Source organism: Dryobates pubescens, chromosome 11, assembly GCF_014839835.1.
Source record: "Dryobates pubescens isolate bDryPub1 chromosome 11, bDryPub1.pri, whole genome shotgun sequence".
Classification (NCBI taxonomy): Eukaryota; Metazoa; Chordata; class Aves; order Piciformes; family Picidae; genus Dryobates; species Dryobates pubescens.
Window position 1 is genome coordinate 9,874,708 of NC_071622.1, and position 12,413 is coordinate 9,887,120.

The following is a 12,413-nucleotide window of genomic DNA, read 5'->3' on the forward strand; positions in this document are numbered from 1 at the left end:
GTTACTGGGCAAAGCCGCTTTGGTTCATCTTTGGCATGACAAAACCAAACAGTAATAATAATTAAGTAATAATAATATGTACTTCAAAGAGGGAGAAAAGAGAACCACAGTAGGTCTTGTGAGAGCTGAGCCAAAGGACCACTCCTGCTTCACTTGCCACTTCCCCCCTCCCTGCCTGCCTTGGTGGTCTTTTCATGCTCTTCTTGGTCCCAAGCCTTGTGACAAGAGTGGATAGGGAGAAGAGCATGGCAAGTGTAGCATGGCACCACCTGGAGAACATGACTGTGGCCAGCTCCACCATTATGCTCAACCCATTCCACTGTGCACCACGTTCCTACCCCTACCGTCTTCCAGCCTTTGGCCCCAAAGCACTGGGAAGATCACAGCAGTGGAAGGAGACCCTCAGAGTTGGCTGAGCACCTTCACTGGAGTGCCCAGGAAGAGGACATACCTACCATGGCAAGGGCACCAGCAGCTCTCATCTAGATGCCCTGTTCCTCTCCCTCCACTTCTCCAGCCCAGCCCCGGCAGCAGCACGCATGGCAAGCACATCTCGTTGCTCACGGATGGTACGCTTGTGCTGCACCAGCACTCCGAGGGGAGCAACCTTGCCTTTAGAGAGCTCTCCTTGCCAGATGCAGAAGTGTCAGAGTAATTGTCATCTCCCAACACAGTACAGAGCCTTAGATGCCAGAGAGGGGACTCGTGGCAATCTGGACATTGGATGGGAGGTGGGACATCTGAGTGAGTTCCTGGCTATCACAAATTCTTTTTTACCCAAAGCATGAACTGATGTTTGAATAATGCTGCTCAAAGGTCCCTCATTCTGTCTGTCTGGCAGGCACATGGGTGGTGTGACTGCATGTGCTCTGGGGAGGTGGGGAGATGGTGAAGGGTGGCTTTTAATTAAAAAAGACGAAAAAAAAGAAGGAAAAAAAAGAAAAAAAATCTAGCTGTGTACTGGAACATTTCTTGCCTTTCAGCAGACGCTTGGGTCAGCACCAAAGGAGTTAGTGGAAGCCTTGTAAAACCAGACACCAGTCCATACATCTGGCCCCTTGCCTTGGAAGAATAAAGTAAGCAGAACCTCAACCTCATCTGTTTTGAGTTCGTGCCTGTTCTCCTAAACCTCCTCTCCTCCTAGTACGACTATCAAGCCAGAGCCAAATGCATTCACAAAGTGTGGGCAAGTCTCCTCAAGACCATGGTTGTTGGTTTGGTTGGGTGTTTGGTTTTGGTTTCTTTTAGATTGGTATTTTTTTTTGGGTGGTTGTTGCTGTTGCTTTTTTTGGTTGGTTGGTTTACTGGTTTGGTTTGCCTTTTTTAAGTGTTGGTTGGTTGGTTTGTGCTGGTTGAGATTTGCTCTTTTCGGACGTGAGGGAGAAGTGCCAATACAATCAAAGGCTCCTCCAACACTAATGCATTCACTGGCAGTACATCGGATGGGTCCCTACCTGTGACTGCACGTTGGCTCCAACCTGGGCCCCTTGGTAAGAATCCCCATTGAGAGACTGCACGCTCATGAACAAATCTCCAGAGTTTGACATGTTAAAAGAACTGGAAGAACCTGGAAAGGAAAGAGTGAGGCACCTGAATCACAGAAAGGAAAAAGATCCACCCCATGACTCTCAGCCAAGAGGAAGGAACACCATGCAAAGCAACCACAAAAACAAAACACACAGTCAGGTTAGTAGTATGAAGAACAGAGCAAGCAAAACAGAAGGGAAAAAAAAAACACAAAAGGATGCACTCTTGAGGTTATTCAAAGCCACATGTTGTTACAGCTCAATGCCAAGAACATTCTTCAACAGCTCCTCAGCTGGAGGAAGGACTCTTCATGCTTTCAACAGAGACAAAACCCAGACTAGAGAACTTGGACAGCCCTTTCCCTTCATTTCAGGGCATCAAAATCCTTCAGGAAGCTTTGAAAATCTTGGTTGTTGGAGGTGCCCACCTGTCAGACTGCACTGGAGAACAGAATTACCCACACAAGCCTCACTGTCAAGAGCAGAAGCCTTTTAAGCAGGGAGAACCAGACCCACGCTACTGCTGCGTTTGAGAAGCTCAGATTGAGGTGGGTAAATCTGCACTGTGGTGCTCTGTGCAGGGTGAACACATCCAGACACAATCCAGTTCTAAGGCTGGAGCTCCTGCTGAGCCACAAGGAGCTCTGCAAGGGAGCAGTGTATGGGGTTTTCCTTCAGGACATCAGGAACTTATGACTCCTGGGAACTATATTGCACCAGGAGCAAAGACTTGCAAAAAACGTTGAAGGCACCTGGGCTAGAGTCCCAGTACACATCATGTTGGCAAGTGTCTTTCATTGTGATGGGCCATGAGAAAACGCAAGGGTGTCACAGCCCTCCTGGGCCAGCTGCCCCAGAAGAATGAGCTCTGTAAGCAAATTCCCCACTGCATGCACCAGTCGCCAATGTCAGGCTACAAAATGGTAATGGGCGAAGACAGCTGAGTGGGATCAGGAGGGAAAGAAAACGTTAAAAAACCATCTTCTGCCTTTGCAGAAGCAACATTTTCTGCTTTGATATCTGAGCACCTCCTCAACTATTGAAAGGGAGGAACAAACCCATCGTGTAACTGGCAGGTGGGGAAGGAGGGAAGGGGGTTAAAAATAAATAAAAAGATTGTATGGGATTATTTCAGAACTTGTCGTGCAGATCAGCGCGTTAAGTGTGAGGCAGCTCAACGTGCAAGGTTTGGTTATATACATGACGTTAGCCTTGGAAAGGAGAGACTTGAGGGGCCCAGGTCAGCTATGCTTTCAGCTCCAACCCCAAATACACTCTCAGCTTCTCCACTGCCACTTCCAGCTTGGAAGACTGGCAACCACAGTCCTGGTGGAATTGCCCAACTATGGCTCATGCGTAAGCTCTGAAAAATGCCTCCCAATTCCCCTCCCTTTGCTGTAGAAGGAAGGAACACTCTGGACAGACCCCAGCTCTACCCTGGAGGTGGACCAGGAAAGCTCCTCTGAAAAAAGCCACCTCGAAGAAAGGTCAGGACAGAAATGGAAGGTCTGTGCTGGAGACTTAATTGTCACTAAATTCTCTGCTGCTCTCTTTACAGCTGGCTCTTTTGTCAGGTGCTAACAATTCTCAGGATTGAGGGAAAGCAAAAACATCACTGCTAGATAAAATGCCCAAGACAGTCAAGAGAAAGACTCATACTGAGCACAGTAAGTCTTGGATCAGGACCTTCCCACAGGTGCCTGCAAAGAGCAGAGCTAGGAATAGCTCACTGTCGGTGCTCACTGTCAACCCTGCCCAACCTGCTCCAGAGAGCAATCCCACAGCGCTGCATAAAATAACCAGGACTAGTCAGAAGGCAGCTGTAACCATCACCTCCTCTGCTCAGCTGGCAAAGGGCTCCTGTCACTTCCCAACCTCTCAGGTTACTTGCTATTTTAACAGCAAAAAGTCTAGGGAACTGAGCTGGCTGAATGAGGATTGCCCACCCTGACACTACGCAACTGTAAGCACGAAGATGGGCACTTCTCACCTCCACAGAGACGCTTCCTACCCTGTTTTCTGAATGATCGCTTTGACCACTGGCATAAGCACAGGACAGGAACTCGGCTTCCTACTGCTGCACTGGCTGAGAATCTAAGTACTTGGCAGCTACTGCTCACAAAAAGCAGAGAATAGTCTTCTCCTCCTTTGAGATCACGCAAATAATCAGTGGCAGAGCTGGGAAGAGGACTCGGAAATCCCTGAGCACCTGACAGGCCACTGCTATCATTCTGCCCCTAGCACAGCAACATTTCATCTCGCTTTCCCTCACCAAAAGAAAATTGTAACAACAATAACAGATAAAAATGCCATAAACTTAACTGATATTTTATTAAAACTTAACAAACCTGGCTGTAAAACTGAGACTGGGAGGGAGGAAATAAAAATAAACAAACAGCCCCAAACTCCAGTTCTGAAGAGCACTGGTGTCTCGGAAATCATGAGGAGCGCTGGAGCTGTCACTTCCAAGATCTAGAGGGCTATTGGCACAGGGTGCTTTCACAATCTATGTGCATCCCTAAATGGTAAATATGTCTTCTGCTGATGTGGATGCAGGGATAAATATGCGCATACCAATGGCCCCACATGTATGGATGCATCTGTATCAGAGCTGTAATTGCAGTCAGCTCTTTGCGCAGTGGCTCTGCTGCTTCAGCACTCCGCTGCCTACGTACCAGCCACGTATGAAAATTACGATGGCCCAAAGGCTCAGAGACATGGCTAAGAGAGGCTGATGTACTCAGGTGGCTGAGGGGGAAGGAATGCGAAGAGCCCTGAAAATTATGACTCTGGTATTCTCTATGGGGACAAAATCCATGAATACAAGTCAAATCCTTTTGCTAGAGGAGGCTCCATCATAAATCTAATCTGTCCCTCTGAAAGGCTTCAGTGGTCTTCGTTTCATCTGGGGCTCCTCAAGAACCAAGAGGTAACAACCATCTTTGAACTCTGATTTTGGCATGAAGTCCCTTGATGCTGTTGTGCTTAGACAGAAAAGAACCCCACCAGAAAACCCAACACTTTTCATAGCAGTGTGGAAGAGAGGTTCTTCTTCAGAATCCAGACATCTTAACCAAACCCAAGACCTATCGTCACTCTTTCTTAGTGTTGAGTTTCTATCAGTTTCATCATCAGCTTCAGAAAGAGCGCTGGGAATGTTTAAACAAGCTACAGCAGTTAGATCTTGCCACTGGAACTTTCACTGGATTAAAGTCTAAATTGTAACAACGTCCACAAAAAGATCTCTTTCACCCCTCATCTCTGATGAGCAAAACCCACTTCAAGTTTGCCTCCAATTTAAAAATGTTCCAAGCTTGACCACTGATATTTCTTCAGCACATCTCCAGCTTTTCAGAGCTCCTTCAGCTTCTCTGATGTTCTGACAGTCTCAGCTTCCACCCACTGTTTTCCAAGACCTCTAACAATTTCTCTTCCCTGAATTATCTGACATTTCTAATGGTATCAAAAATAAACAAATACAGCCATAGTGTTCCCTGGAGCTGAAATCAAGCCATCCACACCTGCTGCCTACTATAAAACAAGACAGAGGTCCAGCCCACTGAACCACTAAAGCTAACTTTGCTCATATACACAAGACTCCTAGTTGAAGTCAATAGCAGCAGCACATGCACTGAGAGCACAGAATCTGCCTCCCCTGTAACTTTTCCTTGTGTTTCTATCATGACCAAAGATAAAAGAACTAGATGGACTTGTCCTCAGCTGGACAAAGTCATTGAGTTTGACTGTAGGTCTAGAAGTCTGGGGTGATCCACCAGCACTCAAGACAGTCAGACAATGACCAGAACAGCCTCTCTGGTGAAGCAGGGTTCTCTCCAGTGCTGTGCTCTGGACCCGTGGTTACCACAAATGGAGGAAGGCTGAGAAGATAAGATACAACTACCTAGGTCTGTGCTTGATGAAACATTTCCAAACAGCACAATTCCTCCCATCAGTAGATTTCAGGAAGATTTTTACAAAATAAAAGCATGAGCAGTTAAAAAACAGTTCAGGACAATTTTGGCTGCTCTGCATGGAAGATTTCACTGGATGTCATCACCTGTGTGTGGCCCTTGAGGACTCTGGTTGGCAAAAGGGTCTGCCCACATAAAACAGCTTTCATTTGCCATGTGGTTTTTGTGCTGAGATTGTCCAGGCAATCAAAGAGAGGATGGGGAGTTGTTAGCCCAAATGAGCCAGACATCTCAGCTTATTTGAACATCTGGCTGATAAAGCCCGACTGCATATTCAGGATGAAAAGGTGTTTGACATTCAGGCCTGGGTGACTGAGGATGGGGGACCCTGCTTTGAACGTGCCAGATGGCTAGACAGATGCAATCCTTGCCCTTGTCAATGTGTGGCCAATCTCTTTGACTGACTGTAGCCATTCACCAATATCCAGTAACATGGGCATCAATGCAGAGAACAGATGGGTCTGTGCAGCCACAGCAGAAATGAATTTAGCTCCTGTCCCAGATCCCACTGCATCCAGTTCCACCTCCTCTTCCACCATCATGGCCCTCCAGGGACTACAGTGCTGGTCACTTCTTTCTTATGACCTGTCCTCTGCCTACTCTTTCTTTCCACATGCTCTATAGGGTATATAAATCAGGAGGTCCTATAAATTTCCATCAAATCTGAAAAAAGAGCAAAGGTAGGCATCATCCATCTTAGTCCTTCAGCTCCTCATCCACTTCCATATTTGTGCCATGGAATTTCAGCACATCTGGATGACTCATGACCCTTGACACCATCTTCCAAATCCTTCTCAGACCTAGCACGTAGAGATGTACTTCTTGCTGCTAGCATCTACAGGACAACCTGAAGCACAGGAGGTGACAACTCCAGATGTCCTCAGGATATACCTTTGCCCAACAGTGTGGAGTATGCTTGACTGAGCTGCTACATCTGCACTGTTCAGCTGGGGAGATCTCAACTTGGGATGCCACTGATGGAGATAATATCCTGAAGATCTTCTAGCTGTCTTCGCAAGAGAGGACTTACAAAGCCATCCAAACCTATTGCCTGCAAGCTGATCCAGAGACCACTGCAGTGTTGACAGAGAGGCTTCACCACACTACTCTGCCACTGCTACAGTGCACAGGGAGGGTGGTAGGATCTGGACCAGGTTAGAAACACCTTGCGTTGTGGGGAAGAATGATCTCCATGGCCCCCAAGCTCCCCTCACACTGCTGCTTCAGCACCACTGCTACATTAGGCCCATGAAAAGAGGTCAGTGTTTCTCGAGTGCAGACAAGTGAGCCAGAAAGAGGGCCCAAGAGCTCAAGTCTTACCCGTTAATAACGAGACTGTTTGTCCTTCCTTGAAAGTGTAGTGTCACCCAGGGACTATCTGAGCTGTTTACTGCAGGGTACTGGCCAATTTGTCTTTGAAAGAGCCAAGTTCCTGCTGGCGGGGAAGGCGAAGAAACAGCCTCGCATGGGAACACTGTTTAACTGGGCAGGCACTGGGGAAATACTTATTCCACTAAGTGCAGGCCAGCTCCAAACTCATTTAAGTATTTTGAAGCTCTTCCCTTGCTATTCCAGACCTTTGGATTTGACTATGGTTGAAGAAAGATGGTAAGAGGAAAAACTGCGTCTCTTTGGTGCAAGCTCATGTGGGCTGCAGGACAGCATCACAGGTAGCAGGCATGTCCCTCCATACATGCAGTTCTACCCTCCAGCCTTTTCTACAGGGGAGTGTTAATGTCAAGAGATCTCACTTGACCAGGTATTTTGAATGAGCTGTTTGGAAAGGATGACACTTTTAAAACCACAGTTAAATCCTCAGCAGTTTGAACAATGGAAAGAAAAGCAGGAAAAAAACACCCAAAAGAGTCAACAGAATGCCTGCATATTGTCTGCCATATCCACCTGAGGCCTCTGAGCACCTCAGCCAAGCCACAGCAGGCACCACAGCAATACTGGGCAATACCTCCCAGCAGTATTTCTGACCTGCAACCCTTTTGTCCTGGTGGCTCTGAGGGGCAGACCTCCAGCAAGTAATACATCCCCTGGAAATTGAGGGGCTGTAAAGAGGGACTCCACTCCATTGCACAACCCTTCTACCACTTGTTTCTGTGCAAGGCAACCACAGGAGCCCCTGCAAGGTCCACGGATGAGGACCCCAGTCTGTGCTGGCGACCCGTTAGCTTATGGGTGATGAACTGCCTTTTCCTTCCTTCTGGGAGGGTGGTTTGGGAAATCAGCCAGAAATCCATGCTAGTTGTTTCTCCCCTTAGCTGATCCCCAGTTCTCCACTCTCCACTCCAATTCACCAGATCTGGGGGTTCTTCCCTTGTTACCTGTCATAGGTTGCACTCACTACAGAAGCATGTCCTGACAGCAACCAGCATTTATTTGCATGGTGTACCACTGCTGGTCCATTTAACACCCAGCTTTTTCTGCTGCCCACCATCCTCTCTCATCCCTATTGTTTCCTTCCTCTCAGCCAACCTGATAACACCAAGGATCATGCCCCTGTGACAGAGTACCACGAACAGACACCAAGCTCAAAAGCAGAAGTGTGGCACACTTCCACTCTCTCTTTGCAGCCTGCCCCTGCCCCACCCCCCCCAAACACCCAACCCAAAAGAAAACAAGCACAGAGGTATTTGCATGAATAACGAAGTACACAGCACCCATGAAGTTCACTTTTCCCCCCTCCTTTTAAACAAATCTCAATTTTCCATCACAACCAGCTGACTGCAGCCTGGGATCACTTTTGGGTTGGTCATCCCCAAGGCAGGAGCCACGCATGCACTAAGCATCGCTCTCAAGCAGAGGAGTTGACATCTGGGAAAAGTGCTCTGTGCCTTTGACCCTCAAAATAAACAAATGGAAACCACAGCAGATGGGTATGAAAGGGGGAAAAGGAAGGGGAACGACTCATGGAGTTCCCTGGACCATTCTGACACAAAGGGAAAATAAAAGTCACACAGAGCACACTCTTGCAGGTGATCCAGACACTGTCATGTAAAGCAATCAAGGGTAACCACAACAGAAAGAGAACCAAAGGATACAAATCCGCCCCACACAGCCCCCAACCTGGCATGAGTTAGGACACCCCAGAAATGCTGGGTTTTATCTGCTAGGGCCACTCATGCTTTCAGCCCCATTCATTATACAAATCATCATACAATTGACTTTTAAATTAATTTTTTCTCCCCCCGCCAAAGTCCAACCAGCATCTGTTTTCAGACTGGGTTTGCTGCTTTTGTTTACCATGCATGAACATAACCCCCAATGTGGCACTGTCAGTCAAAAGGTCTGATCATACCATTTTTCCCAACAAAAATTACAGAACAGGGAAGGGTAAGAGGAAAGAAAAGGAAAAAAAAAAAAAAGGGAGAGAAAAGAGAGAAAAGAAGGGAAAAAAAAAGAGAGAGAGAAAAAAAATGGGGGGAAATAAGCAAGGAAAATAAAGTGCACTGCCCCCCCTAGAAAACAATCCCCAAAACCAAACCTATCTCTCTTTTTGATTTTTCAAGCCCACAGAAGTGAGTCAATCAAAACTAGAAAATAAAAGCTGAAATAACCAAAAGGAGAAAACAAGAGAGGAGAGATTAGAAAACAAGAGAGGAGAGATTAGAAAACAAGAGAGGAGAGATTAGAAAACAAGAGAGGAGAGATTAGAAAACAAGAGAGGAGAGATTAGAGGGAGAGGGGGAAACAAACAAAAACCCGGACACTAACAACCCAAAATAAAAAAGAAAATAAAAACTAACCAGCTGAATTGGGAGTTGAGGGTGAGTTAGCCTGGCTTCCATGGGCTGACACATTGGTAGCCGTGACAGCCGTTTTGGCAGCATAAATATTGGCTTCCTCTTGGAATTTACCTATGTTCTTCTTGTACCGGATTCTCTTATTTCCAAACCAGTTTGATACCTAGAGTTCAAGAGAAGACAAAGACGTTAATGTCTTGGCTCCAGGCGGCACGGCAGGCTGAGGAGGGTGGATTAGGTCAGGTTAAGCACTGCATATTCCTTCCCCCTCCCCTCTGTTTTCCCAGCTGTGGAAGGAAGCTCCTTCTACCTGTGTGTGCCACACCAAACCCTAGCAAGCTGATGAGACTCCCTTGGGAGTGCTGGGTTTGTGCAGATATATTTGGTTCCTCTGTGGATGGGATGTCCTCTAAGGGGATTCTCCACAGGAACCACTGGACTCATCCCATGAACATACCAGATGGATTGAAAAAACACCCGACAAGGTGAAATGACTCTGAAATGGCACAGCTCAACAACAGGCATGTGTCATTTGGGGAACTTTGTATTTGCCTCCTCCTCAGTATCTCTTAGACAGGGACAGACATCCTGATTCCTAGATGCCCCTTCTCCTCCCTTTGGAGAAGGCAGTGTGGCTTTCAGGGAGAACACCTTAGGAAGTTATTCAGGCCTGGCTGACACACAAAATTGCCTTGGTACCACTGAAGTTCTGCTTTCGATCCGAGTGAAATCAGTGTAAAAGGCCAGAGAGGGAGCAAAGGGCAGCTCCTAAGACTGAACTCTGGTCCCAGGAAACAAGCCTGTCACTTGGAATGAGGCAGGAGATGTCTGTGTCTGTCCAGAGACCAGTATGGGCCAGATGTACCTATGCACCTGGAATTGTCCTGAATGGGGCTAGTGGATTTATTTCAAAAGACATAAAGAAGGGCAATGAACTTCACAAGTCATGGGGGTGGCTGTAAATGGTGGGTGAGATCCAAAGGCAAAATGAAACGCTGCAGCTCTGCTCGTGCCAGTCCTGGCAAAGCCACTTCCCTGGGCACGCAGCAGCATGATGCATGAACTTCAGGAAGCCCCAAAGAGAGGTTCAAGCAGTGATCCTTGCAGACTGTCCTGGGATGAGTAGTATGAATGCTTGACAGAAAGGTCACTGGGACAAGCCTGCAGGGTGTCTGGATAAACAACCCAAAGTTTGCATGTCAGAGTTTCAGCACAGTGACAGTGTAACTCTGAAGCCTGGGAAAGCAGGCTGTGGCATCTGGGCAGAACTGCATTCCAGGGAAAATGTCAGGCTACCTCCCGAACCATCATGAACTCAGCGTTCCCGAAGTCAGTGCTGATGATAATCCTCTTCACTTGTGGATGCTGTGTCACGCTGAACAACTTCAGAGACGACACGGGAAATATTCAACTTAATGGTTTGGGAAGCAGCTCTCAGCTTTTTCAACAATGCTGAGCACAAAGGATCAGGGGATTGTCTTTCCACATGCTCATCTCTAAGCAGAAGGCAACTTCCAGCCACTACTGACCTCGTTTAAGGAAGCTCATCAGGAAAAAGAGAATAGGCAAATGCCAGAGGATGCTTCAGCTCTCCCAGAAGAACTTCAGCACTCCTGGGATTTCTTGGTGCTGCCACCTTGAACTAGCAGATCATCCTCTTTGGTGGAAGTGCAAGGACAATTTCCCTTTGCTTGCTGGTGAGCAAGTGCATCATTGCTATTTCTTCCAAATGGACTGTCCAAGCACCAATATTGGAAGTTTATCTTGGGAAGCTCATGATTTTTTCCTCAACTTAGGAAAACCGTTCCAGCTTGGGTGTTAATAACTGAAACCCATGTTTTCATTCCTTTCTATTTGTAATGCTCCCAGGGCATTCAGCAGCTTATTTCTACACACAAAGCTGCAGAGGTGGCTTCATGTGCCTATTTACAAGCTACTGAAATGCAGGTACAATCCTGTGCTGCTGCAGAGCAGGAAAAGGGAACTATACCCTGCACAGACTTGCAGAGACAAAGGGCAATAACTGAGCAGCACCCAACACAGATCTGAGAATGAACTCTTCAAAGGCATCAGGAGCAGGTGCTGCTTGTGAGGAGCTCCATTCTACTTCATGGTTGAGCTTTCTCATTAATGACAACATGCTCCTTCATGATCTTCTCACTTGGCCATTTCTCTACAACTGCTCTCCTGTCTTCAAATGCTGCAGGCCAGTGGGTGAACTTTGAGGGTCACAGGGAAAGAAGTTAGTATAAATGGCCACCACAATTGATCATCTTAAAAGCTGTGACGCAAAGAACCTGCCTTGGTCAGCCTTTTGAGTTCAGATCAACTGTGCTTACAACTTGGAACAGATTCATACAGTGCCATGTTCTCTCTTAGCTTCATCAATAACAGAGTCCTGGATGTGTGTTTGATTCTACCCCCTTTAGATGAAGAAAGGAGGAAGATCCTGGAGACTGCTGCACAAAGCAGCCTTGAAACAGCCTGATGAAAAAAACAATCCTAAATGCAGCATTTCTCCTGGGCATTTTCTCTTTGCAAGGGAAAAGTTGTAAGTGTGAACAGATGAATTAAATGTGAGAGGGGAAGCATCAGGCCAGCTGTAGTTTTACTTAAACCAACGTGATGTTTCTCGTGGATGACTCCGTGTAGAATCAACACTTGGGTCTTCTGACCCAGGGGACGCAATCAGAGTCACTCAGCAGGCATTCAACATGGTGACGACACCTACACTTGGATGCTGTTGCTCCTGCTGAAGTCAGACATGCTCTCACAAGGACACCAGATGCTACCACTGTCTTCAGTTTACTCAAGTGACAAACAGGCATGTGCCTGGGGCTGGCAAGTGGCCCAAGAAGGGGAACGCGATGGGAGCCTAGGGGGAGCACTAAGCTCACACAAGGACAAGACTACCAGAGGCCATATAGATTGGCTTTCAATCATGCAGCTTGCTCCAGTGAGAGGGGATATAAAGAAGGGCAGGCCTGAGCAAAGTACAGCTGAACACTTCAAGGACTGACTGCGCTCCTCACAAATCCCAGCAGCTCCCAGGTCAAAGCAACAGACTCCAGGAACGTGGCTGCCTTGAATGTATGGAAATAATTCAATTTGTCTTTATTGACCACCTTTCTTTGAGGGATAAGCAAGTCAGGGAGATGTCATGT

The 12,413-nt window shown here is 47.1% G+C and overlaps 1 protein-coding gene across 3 annotated transcripts in view; it reads right to left on the minus strand.

Annotated features, from left to right (window-relative positions):
* Positions 1 to 12,413, minus strand: part of PBX1 (PBX homeobox 1) — a 155,094-nt gene that overhangs the window by 9,522 nt on the left and 133,159 nt on the right. For 2 of the 3 annotated variants that reach the window (XM_054164953.1, XM_054164952.1), the window contains exons 6-7: positions 9,253 to 9,412; positions 1,455 to 1,567 (exon numbers count right to left, since the gene is read on the minus strand). In XM_054164953.1, coding sequence (XP_054020928.1) covers positions 1,455 to 1,567; positions 9,253 to 9,412 — 273 coding nt within the window. The remainder of the gene's footprint in view (positions 1 to 1,454; positions 1,568 to 9,252; positions 9,413 to 12,413) is intronic. The other variant, XM_009901925.2, reaches the window with a different exon arrangement.